The sequence below is a fragment of the Pseudorasbora parva genome, chromosome 17 (assembly GCF_024679245.1).
Source record: "Pseudorasbora parva isolate DD20220531a chromosome 17, ASM2467924v1, whole genome shotgun sequence".
NCBI classification, from domain to species: Eukaryota; Metazoa; Chordata; class Actinopteri; order Cypriniformes; family Gobionidae; genus Pseudorasbora; species Pseudorasbora parva.
In genome coordinates this window covers 42,911,031-42,927,904 of record NC_090188.1, presented here as the reverse complement: position 1 = coordinate 42,927,904, position 16,874 = coordinate 42,911,031, and the positions used below count along the sequence as shown (strand labels likewise).

General features: G+C 40.2%; 1 protein-coding gene across 1 annotated transcript in view; it reads right to left on the bottom strand.

Annotated features, from left to right (window-relative positions):
- The window catches only part of gtpbp2a (GTP binding protein 2a), a 35,267-nt gene that overhangs the window by 12,620 nt on the left and 5,773 nt on the right, over window positions 1–16,874 (bottom strand). The window contains exons 5-6 of the mRNA XM_067421479.1: window positions 15,399–15,596; window positions 5,808–5,982 (exon numbers count right to left, since the gene is read on the bottom strand). Of these exons, the coding sequence (XP_067277580.1) occupies window positions 5,808–5,982; window positions 15,399–15,596 (373 nt within the window). The remainder of the gene's footprint in view (window positions 1–5,807; window positions 5,983–15,398; window positions 15,597–16,874) is intronic.

Below are 16,874 nucleotides of genomic sequence, written 5' to 3'. Positions count from 1 at the left end.
CCAAATAGGAAAACTTCAATACCCATAATGCACTAGGCGATAACATGCCTAGTGCATTATGGGTATTGAAGTTTTCCTATTTGGCAGACGGGACGCCATTTTTCTCTGTTTTCTCTGTCCAAAGCCACTCCCACCAGTCTGCAATGGATAAGCTTGCCAGAGTCAAACACAGTCAGGACTCGACATTAACACTTGTCCGGGACAAGTGGATTTTTTTAAGGGACGAGTGAAAGAGCATTTTACTTGCCCGACGGACAAGCGGATTAAAAAGACAATAAAAAATAACGAGCGAATCCCCAAAATGCAAGAATGATTCTTAGTGTAAGTGGCGATCGATAGTGGATAATAGTATAGTATATAATGAACTGAAGGTGGCGCTGTCGACACTCGTGCATCGGGAGGAGAAATCGAAAAACAAACGAGCACTGCTCACACTGATAAACTGTGCTAAACATTAAAAATGTGAAGTTTTTATATTTATAACATATGATACAGTTAAACAACATCACACAACCAAGAGTGTATTTCACGACTGAAAAAGACACTGATTTCATATGACAGCTCCATAAACCATTAATTAACATTAAACCACTTGCATTTTAGATGCAGAATTGACTGTTTTTGTTTTATTTCCGCAGCGAAAATAGATCCAAACAAAGATCACAACCATAACGCGTCTCACAGCAACAGTGTGTGTTACTGAATGATTCGGTGTTTGAATAAATCGGTTGAATCAAAGATTCATTGACCAGTTTGTAAACGACTCCCTCGTTCTGGAATGAATCAGCCGTTTGAATGAATGACTCAATGACTCATTCATTAAGACTACTGGTGGTTTAGTTTGTTTAAACATACTTTTCAACATTTCTTATTTATTCAAAATTACAAATCTTATAACATTATTTAATGCAGTTGTAATTTTCAGGGTAAATTATTTTATTTAATTGGTAACAGCCCTACAGTGTCTAAATTTTAATTTAATATATAGATAAAATGTAAGAATATAATATGAAACTTGAAAAATAGCCTATATTTAATAAGAGTAGGGGGAAAATGCCCTTTATAAAAGGAACAAATATCACAAATATGCAGATTTAAATATGCCAAAGCTTCAGAATAAATCATATTTACAACACAAAAAATGAAATGGAAAAATATAACTTTTTCCCAGGCTAGCAGATTTTTTACTCGGACAAGTGAATGACCGATTTACTTCGACATGCTTAATGTCAAGCCAAGACAGGAAGGAAATATACTATGCTTTCGTAGGAAATATTTTATAGCAAACTTTTAGTCATAATGGTGTCGGCTTGTATTGTTCCTGGTGCAAGAGCTCAAAGAGTAAACGTTTAGCGGTGTGGTAAGTTACTGTCGGTTTTTGTGAATTAAAACGGCAAATAAACGTAATTACGGAGAGAATGCAGTGAAAAACCCTGAAAAAATTGAAGTCTCCCATTCTCCGTCTTCATTAGTTTACCGTCTCCGTTTAACAGCGCCGTCTAATAAATACTAGACAGAACTGCTAAGCAAATAAAGTAAGAAGTATACGAAAAAGTATAATTATTACTAATGTCTAACAAACATTTAATTTCACAAACTTTTTTTTTCTGCCGTGAGATCTTCTGAAGTGTGCATTTGGAAAATGCATAAACTGTGTGTAATGATCAATCCGTGTGAATTTTATGTGGACAGGAGAGTTCAGCGGTCACTTTAAATCCTTGATTATCCAGTCATCCATTTCAAAACTTCAACACCCATAATGCACTGGGCATGTTACCGTCCAAGCCCACTGCCATCAGTCGGCTATTCTGACCAGAGTCAAACACCGCCTTGCTTTAGCAGGAAATAATCCGTAGCAAACTTTTAGTCATAATGCGGTCGACTTGTATTGTTGAGTTAAAAGAGTAAACGTTTAGCAGGAGGGATTTGCTGTCGTTCTAGTGAAGATCCAGTGTGTTGTAGGCAATTGTTTAACATGTGTTTTTTACGATCTTTTAGTATGGACGTTGTGTCCGTGACGTCACCCATAGGATTCCAATGAGCTGTTCTGAAGCTTAAAGTATGGGCGAGCTGGCCGTCGCCATCTTGCGAGCGATTCATCGTGTGTCACTCCCGGATAACAGAAAATGGGCAAAAAGGCGGGATGTGGGCTTAGGTGACGCAACGACTATAGACGGCAGATGAATGGCTATCCAGCTGCCACTCAAAGTGGCCACGCCCTTAATTATGCAGAACTTTAAGGCTTTAGTTATAAAAAAATTATAAATTTTATAAAAATTTATAAAAAAATTTATAAAAAAATGTACCCCCCTCACAGTCGTCATGAAGGTCAAAATTAGCCATATAGGCCAAAACCAAGATTTGTACCAGGGTCTAAACATGTTTTTTTCGGCTGTAAAGTTGCTGTAAAGGGATTTTAACATGAGCTCACTGAGATTCTGCTCCTTATGGAGCCGCTCTAGTGGCCAGTTGAGGAATTGCAGTTTACATTACTTCCCTATTGGCTTCAAGAGAGATCGCGGGAGGTTGCCGCTTGGGTGTAACGTGCTATAAATATTAAATATGTGACTATGTATGATTGATGGAAACGATATGATTCGCGATATAGGCTGCATTCACACTGCAGGTCTTGATGCACAAATCCGATCTGGTGACTATATCCGATTTTTTTGATGACCCGCTTACATCATCTTTTCAAAAGCGACCCGTATCCGATATTTGCATTTACACTGTACACTGGCAAAACAGCCCAAGACGCTCTTAACCGGTGAAAGGAAATAAAACAGCACGATATGCAATGGACGCAGACAAAATTATTGCACAATGTTTTGCTGTCTGCACTGTTCCACACATCTTTAAAGGTCGGCAAAACATTTCTCTCTTAAGGCGGAGAAAAAGAGGAGAGCCCTTGACAGGGTTGCCAGGTTTTCACAACAAAACCCGCCCAATTGCAACTCCAAACTGTGTGAAAGCAGCCCAATACCGCATGAAAACCGCGGGCTTGGCAACACTGGCCCTTGATCACAGTTCATGTCCACTGAGTTGACGTCATTCGCCTTCGTCCTTTTTTCAGTGACGCACGACTCGCATTTACTGGGGAATATCCGATCTGTCTGCTTACATGGCAGACGCTAATGCACGCATCCGATTCATATCGGATTTATTACCACATATGAGTGAGGCCTGAATCCGATCTGAGGATATTGGAATTCATGCGTTTTTTTCCTGCTTACCCGTTCACATGTCATATCCGATCTGGGCCACATTAGAGGAAAAAGTCGGAATTGGGCCACTTGAACCATGCAGTGTAAATGGGGCCATAGAGTTGTTTTATCCAAGGCTCAGCTTGCTGTAGTTAGGCCTATTTATAAGGTATAATTCACACAAACACACACAATGTCTCACAAATGTAAACTCTGTCATCATGAACTCCATCATGTCGTTTTTCGTTTAACTTCCAAACACAAATGAAGATATTCTTTATGAAACCTGAGGGATTTCTGTACCTCCATTAAAAGTCCATTATTCCTCTCGAACTTTAAAGATCCAAAAAAATGTCATAAAGGGATCATAACAATAACTAATGGAGTGATGGCTTATGATGAACAGATTTACACCAACGCACATACTGTAGTAAACACGGACATTCAGATGATTGAGAAAACAACACGAGAGAGTAAATGCAGAATTAAAATTCTTGGATGAGCTAAATATTTCCAGTTTGAGCGGTCATGTTGACGAGCTTTCTTGCGATTTGAGCTGTGACGGATTGCATTGATCATCTGAAGCGGACACACACTTCTCCAAGTTAAAGCGCAAAACATCATTTAAATCACCAGAACACTTTTAGTTTTAGAAGTATGATTATTCAAGCCATTTAAGATGGTTTATTATTAGTGCATTAATACATACAAACACATTATGTACATTTAAACCTTTTTGCAGGCGGTGTCATGTTTCAAATTTAACAAAGATTATTGCACTATTTTGAAATCAAAACATACTATAAACTTACAAGTCTGGGTCTCAAGGTTGCCACTCATTTGTGATACAATTGTGTGACAGAAATGTGAAATGTAATTGTGTGACAGGAAAACAAGTCAAAAACAAGTGTGTTTGTCACCAGGAGGTTTAAAATCTTATTGGGAACCTTAACTTATTGTGATCGCAACTTCATATTTGGAACAGTTAGAGATGGCTTAGATTTGGCAACTGGCCTGCAGTCACAACTAGACTGACACGTCTTAGGTTTCTCCATCGTTTCATTCAGGACGCCCATTGGTCCTGGATCAGAGCGGCACTGGGGTATTTTGGGGTGTGGAAGACAGAAGGAATGGGGGCGACACTTAAGAGTGTTGCTCATTACATAAGATCATATGGTCGGATTATTGCGTAGACAGCTGATTTACTGGCAAAGGAGGACTGCCGTGTCCAAACATTACAACGTTTATTTGAGTCACTTGCCCTGCGTGACATTTATCAGAGTCTGCTTCGTCCGAATCTAAGATAAATAGGTTAAAGCAAACGGCAGTCCAATTGCATAAACCGTTAAAGGGATAGTTCAGCCAAAAATGAGCCTGTGATGTTTATCTGCTGACCTGCCGCAGGGGATCCGAGATGTAGGTGTGTTTGTTTCTTCAGGAGAACACAAAGGAAGATTTTTTAACTCAACCGTTGCTCGTATAATGCATGTCAATGGGGTGTATTTCTATGAGAGTAAAAAACACACAGATATACGAATCCATATTAAACCCTGCTGCTCGTGAAGACACATTGATGTCTTAAGACACGAAGCGATCGCTTTCTGCCAGAAACACAACAGTGTTTGTGTTATTTTATACCTCATATCAGAGGAATCTCATCTTGTGTTCCCAACGACGCTACTTCCGTCAAAATACCGGCGCGATCATAGATATACAGTATTCACATAGATTCCTCATTCGACTGATCTGTGTAGGTACTAATGAGGGATCTATGTAAATGTATCTACGATCGTGCCAGTGTTTTTGCGGAAGTAGCGTTGTTTGAAACACTAGATGAGATTTGTCTGATATGAGGTAAAAAATAACACAAATACTGTTGTGTTTCTGGCAGGAAGCGATCGTTTCGTGTCTTAAGACATCAATGTGTCTCCACGAGCCTCAGGGTTTAATATGGATTCGTATGTCTTACTCGTACACCCCGTTGACATGCATTATACGAGCGACGGCTGAGTTAAAAATGTTCATTTGTGTTCTCCTGAAGACAGGGATGCAAACACATGTATGGTCAAAAAAGAGAGGTACTTCCAGTTATTGTGCGTGTGATGCTAATGAGTCCTTGTGTTGTCACCCGATAGCGAGTACAACATCTTCAGAAACAGCTATAAACTCAAATCCACAGCCCTTTTTTTACAGATGAAGTATTATATTATGAGAATGTATGATCTTAGAGAGTTTCATCTGCTGACTATTGTTACCGAATGCGACGCGCAGTTTGAATGCTAAACTGAGGATGATTGACAGCTGCAGCGGAGGGAAGACGAATTTCCGTCAAATTTAATTTAACGATGGAAATAATATTAATATAATATCCTTGTCCCGCACATGCAGCTATGGAATGGCTTTGTACTAGCAAATCATAATATAAGAGTGATTGCTGAAGGATCATGTGATGATATATATTTCTGATTATCACAACGGGCTGAATCTGAGCAATTGTCTGCCTGTCTGAGTTTTGTCGACGAAAAATAAGCAGATAAACACCACAGGCTCCTTTTTGGGTAAACTATCCCTATAAGCAATCCCAAACGTGCGGTGAATGCTTACCGATGCCCGTGTTGGCACTGACGACAAGCATGGCAAAGTCTGGACAGTAGCTGGTTAAGCCAAAGATGGTGGTCTTCAGGTATTTGTGGTGGCCTGCCAGATCTATGAAGGTGATCATTTTTGAGGCACTCTCACAAATTTCCTCTGCTGTCCGGGACTCGCTGTAGTTCACCACCTAGATAAAAGACACCAGAGGCTAGTAAACACACCAAAAACCTTCCAATATAAACTCTGTCATAAGACTTTAGTTATTCTTCAAAAGACACTTTTTAAAGCTGCACTGTGTAACTTTTTTAGTTTATTCTTAGCTAAAAACACTTGGTTCTTTTAAAAATATATGTGCTCATTAATGTATATTTAGTATTTACTTCTTTCAAGTAATAAAGTATTCTCGTAAGTTTATAATATGCCATTGAAAACACATACGGGTGAGGGTTCGGATGGCGGTCGCCATGTTGCTCCTCCATCTTGAAAGTACAGTAGCCAAAGAGGGACATACCCGTAAATTCAAGCTTCGCCTTTTGCGTTTTAACACTCGATGGCACCGTGTCGAATGTGAAGAGGGGGGTTGCCGTGTTAATCTTGGACTAAACCAGCCACCGTAGGAGTTAAAACGAAATCAGAATTGAGAGGAACAGAAACTAATATTCGCTGGATGGTCATATACCTTTTAGGGCTGTTTCGAATGCCATTTTTTGAGCTTCGAAGCTTAGGTGGCAATCAATATTGAATATTCAAAGCTTCGGTGGGTGGGGCTAAATATATAATAATAGTGTTGGTTTGGATTTGTATCATCTTTCACGACTTCACATTTCACTCTTCGGCATCGTAAATGTGTTGCGGCAGACCCAGTGGAGTGCAGTGTTGCATTTGGTGCAATATGATCAGGTGGCACACATTCTTTAAATATTAATAAACATTTAATAATCTTTTAAATAGAACAGTTTCCGGTACGCATTACACGGGCAGGTTTATGCTCCGAAAACGGACAGCGCACAAGTGATACAAAACACAGTGTAGTGTAGTCTGGCTCCATTATCTTCATGAATTTTCTGAAGCCTTCGCCTTCAACTACATTAACGGGCCTCATATCCATAGCGACAAACTCTACTATGGCATCTGTTATCTCTCTCGTTCTTTTCTCTGTTAACGGTTTTCGGATCTGCTGTGAAGGTTTGGGTTTTGTTGAGCATGTTGATGGCTGCGATACCTGTGGATGTACCTATAAACAAATTATTATTAGCCTGTGCTGCTGTATGTTTTTAAATAGTGTCGTATTTGCAATTAGCCTATTTATCATAGCAAATTAAGCGCATAAAAGCAGGTTTTTTTTTTTTTTTGGCGCATGCTACTTACTTGTGATTTTTCAAACTTGTGGTGCTGTTGTGGTAGGCCAGTTTCAAATCGCATATTTGACACACTACCTTTGTCTTGTCATCCTCACTTAATTTAAAGTGCTACCAAACAGCTGAGGTCTTGGGCATTTTGTAACTATTCAGTATGAGATGAAATAAATCACTACGTTCGCCAACGGTGGTTCAAGCATGAGTGAGAATGAGTCCGCGACGGAAATCACGTGCAAAAAACAAAAAACGAATATTCGAATCTCAAAACTGAAAATCGAATGCCACCTCACCGAACGAATATTCGAATATTCGATTATTCTAGTACAGCCCTAATACCTTTACACCGCTAGATGGGGGAAAATATCACACAGTGGAGCTTTAATAAACCTGAGACGTTTCTGTCCCTCAATTGGAAGACCTTGTAACCAAAACAAAACAAAAATGCTTCTATAATGCCATTTTAAAGACTCCTAATGTTGTTTTGGCGACTCTTACAACAGACTGACATGCATCCAAGGTCAAAAACACTCTCTGTCTGAGACACTCTCATCAAAGATTCAGTCTCTCTAAACCCCGCCTCTCTGAGAGCTGCTCTTCTCTGATTGGTCAGAAAGCAAACGCTCATTATCATATCTGAATCTCACCTCTTGACACTCAGCAGAAAACAGTGTCTTCTCCACATGCAAATGGATGTTTTTTAGTCTTTTCACATGAATATTGTAAACAAACTTCATGTATTCACTTTATTACTGTTGTTCGTCTCATCTTTTAAACAGGGGATCTGCAGGATAATAAAGGAAAATTTAAGCCCAATTAAAGAAAATTGAAGGGAACAAAATCCATTAATATGTTCTCGAAAGCCCCATTTACACTGCATGGGTTAAGTGACCCAAATTTTAAGTAAAATCCATTTTTATGGATGTATTCTGCGATTCTGTCCATGTTTTCTGCATCCCAGAAATCATAGGGTCCTAATTCAATGCCCTGTTATTGAATTTAAGACTTTCTGGTCCAATTTAAGACATTAAAGGTGCACTATGCAGCTTTTGTCCACTGGAGGGCGCCTATGCAAAACAAATGCGTAGTTTGATGACGCAAAGTGTGAGCGCAGCATCTTGGGAGATGTGGTCTTCTCATCACAGCCGGTGAAAAATAGGACTCGGGCAGAAATCACGTTCATGCATGCGGTTATTAACGTTACTGTAGTGTAAAGCAGAGAAGGAGCGAGTGTTCTGGACCTGAGCAAAGCTGCTGGAGCGATTGTTAAAGGGGGGGTGAAACACTCAGTTTCAGTCAGTGTCATGTCAATCTTGAGTACCTATAGAGTAGCATTGCATCCTGCATATCTCCAAAAAAGTCTTTATTTTTTTAATAATTATATAAGAAAGATGCGCTGTTCCGAGTCTTTCCGAAAAAAGCCGAGCGGGTGGGGGCGTGTCATGTGAGCGGAGCTAAATAATGACGTGTGCAGCAGCGCGCTGTGTGTTGAGTCGAGTGCGTCATCCCTAACAGCGGGAAAAAAACTTTATTCAAAATAAAAATATGGCTTTTAATCAGATACAGCCATACATCTATGATCCGGAATCAGACCCAGAGGCTGCAGTTGAACAGGAGCAGCAGCAAAAACGACTAGAGCAGGACGTCTGTATGTGGTACAAGTTATACACTAACTATATAATATGCTTAGCGGCTTGTGTTATTTACATATTTATACTTGAATTATATCGTCGTATTTTTGTCTTTGAAGGTGTACATGTGGGAAGTGCAGTTGTGCACGTGTGTTTGTGTGTTTACGCGTGGTTTGTGTAGACAGTAAGCGGACTAAAAAAAACACAGACATTTGAAGCAGTCTCACTCACCCTTCTAACGTTGGGACTGCTCCATCATTCAGCATTAGGCGATCGGGAAAATCCGGCGTCGAGCTGGGCCTTGTTTATGAAACAGTCGGCACCGAAATGCAGCGAACAGATATAAACATTCGCGCAACTCAGTTGCTGATCCGGAAAAGCAAATTACATCCACTGTTGCCTTAACGCGGGGTTTTGGAGAATCTGTGCAGGACTGTCTTGGTCTGGCAACCAAAAACGCACTTTTTTGGTGACATTATGTGCTATGTGTAATTGTCACCTGTCCAGCATCCTACAAACCAGCGCTTTGATGGGCGTAGGCTGTTGCTTTCGCTCTCTCCCTCTCTCTCTCTCCCTCGCTCTCTCTCACGCGCTTCCGGTAGAATTGTCCGTAAGGCCCATACAAGGAAATTCCGCCCCCACTAACGTCAATGGGGACGCATGATCTCAAAAAACTTGCCGAAACTTATGACTAACCGGAAGTAGTATTTTTGACAAAGAAATACTCCCATCAAACGTCCACCTTAACTTTTGAAACTTTGTCTATGTTTAGTATGGGATTACATGTCTTTAACAGTGTAAAAAGATCAGTATGCATGAAACAGCATTTCACCCCCCCTTTAAACAAATACCCGCCTCGCGAATACCGGGACTTTTATTATGACGGGACGGGACACAGTCGCCGGGCGCCTGCACTGATCCGCTCTTCCGGTTATGATTTTGAGGTAATGCCGCTCTGTTTATCATATTAGATACATTTAAGTGTGTTTAAAACGATGTTATGACGTTACTCCGTGCGTTCAGTTGTTCACACTGCTAAGAGTAAAGCGCTCCTGCAAAATAAAAGCCGAAACCGAGGGTAACGCAGATATGACTCGATTGACAGGCGACTCTCTCAAATGCAATGCTGCAACGTCCCTGTCCTTAGTTAAAATAGCAATTTTCTCACAATTTACAAATATTTGGAAACATCTGGGATATTGTAGGTACTCAACTGAACAAAATATATAACACTGGCCTAGTGGTTTTTGGATATTTTACTGCAAAAATACTACATAGTGCACCTTTAAGGCCTTAAATTGTGGAAGGTCAAATTAAGACTTTTTTTTAAGACCCTGTTTTAAACACTCCCAACCTCACACAGTTTTAATCTCATGTAACCGATAGGCTAAATGTTGCAAACTAATCCTTTAAGTTCATGTTCTGTGCTGATGATAATCCATAATATGCCTTACAGGTGAAGTTATGGCCGGGCGGTGTGTAGTGTGGCGGTAAACCATTTATACGAGAGGGAAGAACTACTGCGAATCAGGACATGTCCCAAACAAGTCCAGGCAAGAAAGAACTTGTCATTATGGAGTATAATTAGACACTCAAGAGTTGAGTTGGGTGATGTTGCTTGGCAAGTGCACAAGTTGATGTGTGGTCACAGGAAACCACCAGTGACCATTGTTCCTAAACTGTTTTGTAATAATTTTACTTTTTATTTAAGTTTATTTCGATAGGGACAGATACAAAAAACATAGATAAACTTAAACATTCATCAGGGGCCTATTGCACAAAACTAGGATAAGGGATTAAGCCAGGATATGTTGGTGATCCTGTCATCTGTATGCAACATTTAGTACACCGCTGGGGTGTAAACGTACCCTGAAAGCACACTCACACCGAGAACGATAACGATAACGAACGATAACTGTATATTAGCGGATAAATTGAGCCAGGATCACCAAGATATCCCGGCTTAATCTCTTATCCTAGTTCTGTGAAATAGGCCCTGGTGTATGCATCAGAGTTTTTAGCTAAAGCTAATTCACAACACTTTACCCTAGTATAGATATATATATATGTGTGTGTTTGTGTATATATATATGTGTATGTGTTTGTGTGTGTATATATATATATATACACAAAAACACACACACATACACATATACATATATATATATGTGTGTGTGTATATGTATATGTGTGTATATATATATATATATATATATATATATATATAATGTGTATATATTAAATATATTTATAATAGGGCTGTCAATAGATATTTTTTAATCGTGATTAATCGCACCTGTTTTGTGCGATTAATCACATGCTTATTATGAAATTAAAAAGTTGCCCTTTATCTTATTAAACACATTAATTTTGTCATAATTTGCTATAACTAAAGTAAAGATTACACAAAACTGTATTTTCTGCAATCTTCAAGGATCATTGGAGACTCCAAAAGATAACCAAATAATCAAATATAAGGAGTCCATATAATTCTATTATATAATAAATGTGTACACACCTAAGCACCAATGAAAAAAAAAAACATTACTAAAGAACCTTTACAGAATTCAATAGAGAGCAACAACAACAAGATTGTTTTCATTTTAGACATGATATGCAAAATGGACATTTAAATGCAGACCTCTCAAGCTGTGATACCCAGCAGAGCCACACGGAGACGCCAAAAGAACTCCTTTATTAACCGCTTTGACTGCAAAAAACTACGATTACTAAACACAACACGTCGCTCCCTCCGCTGCACGCATGCTCAGTATCTCTGTGCTCATTATCATCAGCAGTTCTGTCAGTCAGTGTACTGTTAACTGAATAACTTCGGGATGTTGGTTTATTTCGAGTCAGAGAGAGAGAGAGAGAGAGAGAGAGAGAGAGAGAGAGAGAGAGAGAGAGAGAGAGAGAGAGAGAGAGATCAGAGAACCTCATTAAGCATGAAGTCAACAAAGATACAATGCTTCAATCATTGGTCTATGATCAGAGGCGGACAGCAGTGGAGTATTTGGTAACACTTTATAATAATGGGCCGCTATCAATAGATAACTATGCAGAAAGTAATGCAGGACTAACGTGTAGCACTACATTGAGAGAGTGAGTCAGACGCGTCAAAAAGTGAATAACTTTAGCCATGTGTGGATCAGTGCTTACTAGAGACACAAACTGTTTGGAACGGTTCAGTCCGATTTGGTAAACTGATTCACTAAAAAGAACCAGTTCAAACGAACGATTCGTTCGCGAACTGGTCATCACTAACGTTCACACGTGACAAACCAAACATTATCCTTCCTGAGTGTGTGTGGAAACAATGCGAATGTACTGAATGAATGCTGCGTGAGGTCGTGCGCACACGTTCTCTGTGCATTAGGGCTGAACGATATATCGTTATCGTATCTATATCTAGATATGAACTTTCAAGATATTACTATCGAAAAAAGCAACGATATAGATTTCCCCTCTCCGTGCTCGCCCTGGATACAACTCTGGCAGTCATCAGGCATCAGTTTTACGAGTGCCCTTGAATGCACCGCTAAAGCCAGCGCACACACACTACCAGGGACGCGGGAACTATATTGTGAGAGGGGGGCGGCGTTTCCATGGTGACGCGTCATTGCTGGTCACGTGACACACCGCAGCAGCAACAGCGCTGAAGGAATGAGGATCTGCTTTTGTCATTTTTCCTTTTTTATTCAGAATATTCACAAATGTGTTCGCGATGGCATGACATATCTGATATTCCGATTGTCAAATACATGCGAGAGGAAGTATATTGTTGTTTAAAGCCCTTTATAACGATGGCGTTAGTTGAGCTGTATGTGCGATGGGCAGTGATGCCAGTAACGCGTTACTCTAATCTGACTACTTTTTTCCAGTAACGAGTAATCTAACGCGTTACTATTTCCAAACCAGTAATCAGATTAAAGTTACTTATCCAAGTCACTGTGAGTTACTATTTTAGTCATTTTCCAAATTCTCAGCCCGAGTCCGGCTGGAGCCCGTGTTTTTTATTGATTTATTTTACTTTTTACATTGTTGCAGCCATTAAAATAGTTCAGTTTTGTTTTTAATGTCAAAGTAGTTATTTTTCGTTTCGTTTCTTTTTTATCCTAATTTAGAACAATGTTCAGAGCAATTTTTTGTTTGTTAAATTAAAGTTTATATAGGCAAGACAATTCAAGAGTTGGTTTGAGAGACTAGGCTATTAAACATGCGGTTAACTCACTGGGTCGTCACATAAAAAAATTAAAACTTTAATTTAACAAACAAAAATTGCTCTAAACATTTTTCTAAATGAACTCAATAAAGAAATGAAACGAAATATAACCACTTTGACATTAAAAACAAAGTAGGCTAGTTATTATACCACCACAAAGGCATTTCTGACGAGCTGAGGCAGGCTGATAGATTAGCCTACTGCTCGCAACGGCGCTCAAAACAACGAAACGGGCTACACAATCTAAAAAAAAAAAAAAGGACATGCAGGTTGTCTTATAGCCTACCTTAGACTTCAGCTAAATTAATATAAATCCGATCTTCAATTCCCGCGGTATAGCCTATGCTCATTTAACGGAGTTTACATCAAAGCAAAAGATTCTAGCATTTTATTCAGCAGCCCATTTCAAATTCAAAGATCGCAATATGAGAGAGAGCGACCTAAGCACTGGTAAGATCATTAGTCTCATTAATTTATATTGAAGATGATTGTGTTTTGTGTGACTTATTTTAAAGTTTCATTAACGGCCATTTGCGTTGGCTTGCTTTACTCATTTGCAGCGATGTAGCAGTAGCACCGTCATATCTATCTGACTACACCATAACACGCTCTCACACATTTATTTCTTAATTATTTGCCAGGAGTAAAATTTACACATGTGGTTTAAACAACCAGATATATTTACATTTGTCCGGTTTAGTTTGAAATGCTTTCATGCACCTTCTGAATCGGTTTGTTTGAGTGATCAGAATTAAATACGTCTGGAAAGACTCTCGGAAGGCATTTAGGCCTAACGTTACTCCTGGTCATTTAGCAATCCGATAGATACCTGCTCAGAGAAAACGAATGAAGGAACCGGTTGTAAAAAGGCCATAACTCTAGCAGCTGCACTGAAGAAACGGACTCTTTAACCCTGCGCGAGCCATTTCTCGACAGTGGCGCAAGCTATCATGGTCTCATGTTGTTTCCACCAGCACATCTCATTGTTCATTTTAATTATTAAAATAAATATAAAACGAAGGAGAAGCCTAAAAAAGGGGCGTAAAAAAGTCGGGGCCGTCAGGCTCTGGCATAAATGCAATAAAGTGTGTTGCCAAAAACGGTTGTCATTTCTATTTTGAGGCGGCAGGGGTGTTGTCGGCAACTCCTGAATGTAACTAATAAAGTAACTTGTAATCTAACTTAGTTACTTTTAAAATCAAGTAATCTGTAAAGTAACTAAGTTACTTTTTAAAGGAGTAATCAGTAATCAGTAATCAGATTACTTTTTCAAAGTAACTGTGGCAACACTGGCGATGGGCGCCGCCGGGTTAGTTTGTGCCGCAGACGCAGTTCAGAGACTCGGATCTGTTGGATTTACAAGCTCTATGTTTACAACACGTGAATTCATCACTTCTCCCGAAATACTGAAAAGTAAGTGGCTGGTGAACTGGGAATAGAGCAAACACTGAAGTTACTTACACAATGTGTGTATCTGATATGAATAAAACAGGATTATTATTACCTCTTCCAGAGACATCAGTGTGTATTTTATAAACTCTAGATGTATTGTTTTTTTAGTACTTATGTGAATTTATATGTTTGAAACCTAAAATAAACAGTATGTGGTTGAAAACACTGAAGGGTGTGGTGTATGACCGCTCTGAGCGCGCCTGTCTCAGTTGATCGTGTGATGCTCTTGATCATTCGCTCCAGGGACCAGCCTCTGATTACACCGGTGTGATCGTACCCACGAAAGGCTTAAAAACAATACATTTTCTGACACAAATTTTTAAAATGTAGGCTTAAATCTGAGAAATGCTTGGTTTTCACCGAACACGTAGTCATATCGTAATGTATCGATATCGAGATATCTGGCATGATATCGTTCAGCCCTACTGTGCATCAACAGATTCTCCCACGATTACTGTACGCTTAATCACTAAACCGCGCTCTGGGTCTCTGTTCTCTCTGGTGTATCAGCCTGGCCTTACATTAGCACTGTTTGGATGAATCAGATTACTGGATCACTGAACACTTTCCCAGAGTTTAATGATTAAACTCACAAACAGAGAATCAGGTTAAATAGCTAGAATGTAAATGTCCTCCTGCCAGGGTTACAGGTGCAGGTGCTCAGTGGGATGGATAAACTCCCGACTTCTATGATCGACTGCGTGATGCAAATTACTTTAATGTTGCAGATTCACGTACGTCTGTAATTTATTTGCGTTAAATTACTTTAACGCGTTAACAATTTTTAATTAATCTCATGCGTTAACGTCGACAGCCCTAATATATATATATATATAGACACACATACAAACACACTCAAAGGAGTAAGGGAGCAGCATTATTTAGGAATTTGAAATCCAAATTACAAAATGCAAGAAAATAAAATGAGAGGAAAAACCCTCACCACGCCTTTGCTGTCGAAGCCCAGGATCTCGATGCTGATGCTGGAGGTCCGTCCGGTCTGGATCTCGTGAAGGTGTCTGAAGAGGTTAAGCCTGGCTCTCCCTCGGCCATTATCCAGCTCTCCCTGTGTGAGGACCCCAAGCAGAGTCGACTTCCCCGAGTCCACGTTCCCCAGCACAGCCACACGCAGGTCCAAGAACTGGAGACACGCCAGCAAACACATCAGAGGAGCACCACACGATCACACAAACCTGCTGAGGGCGGGGCTAAGAGACGCTGATCAGCCAATCGAGACCAGAGGCGGGCATTATGCAAATTAGTTACAACTATAGTGTGAGGGCGGGGTTAAGCAATGTTGTTCAGCCAAACAAGACTAAAGGCGGGCATTATGAAAATGAGTTACAACTACAGTGTGAGGGCGGGGCTAAGAGATGCTGTTCAGCCAATCAAGACTAAAGGCGGGCATTATGCAAATTAGTTACAACTACAGTGTGAGGGCGGAGCTAAGCGATGTTGTTCAGCCAATCAAGACTAAAGGCGGGCATTATGCAAATGAGTTACAACTACAGTGTGAGGGCGGGGCTAAGAGATGCTGTTCAGCCAATCAAGACTAAAGGCGGGCATTATGCAAATTAGTTACAACTACAGTGTGAGGGCGGAGCTAAGCGATGTTGTTCAGCCAAACAAGACTAAAGGTGGGCATTATGCAAATTAGTTACAACTACAGTGTGAGGGCGGGGCTAAGAGATGCTGTTGTTCAGCCACTCAAGACTAAAGGCGGGCATTATGCAAATGAGTTACAACTACAGTGTGAGGGCGGGGCTAAGAGATGCTGTTCAGCCAAACAATACTAAAGGCTGGCATTATGCAAATTAGTTACAACTAGAGTGTGAGGGCGGGGGGGGGCTAAGCGATGCTGTTCAGCCAATCGAGACCAGAGGCGGGCATTATGCAAATTAGTTAGAACTATAGTGTGTGAGGGGGCGGGGCTCAGTCAAACAAGACTAGAGGTGGGCATTATGCAAATTAGTTACAACTATAGTGTTTGAGGGCGGGGCTAAGAGACGCTGTTCAGCCAATCAAGACCAGAGACAGGCATTATGCAAATTAGTTACAACTATAGTGTGAGGGCGGGGCTAAGAGGGCGGGGCAAACACTATAGTTGTAACTCGATTGTTCAGCCAATCGAGACCAGAGGCGGGTATTATGCAAATTAGTTACAACTAGAATGTGAGGGCGGGGCTAAGCGATGCTGTTCAGCCACTCAAGACTAAAGGCTGGCATGATGCAAATTAGTTACAACTAGAGTGTGAGGGCGGGGCTAAGCTATGCTGTTCAGCCAATCAAGACCAGAGGCGGGCATTATGCAAATTAGTTACAACTAGAATGTGAGGGCGGGGATAAGCTATGCTGTTCAGCCAATCAAGACCAGAGGCGGGCATTATGCAAATTAGTTACAACTAGAGTGTGTGAGGGC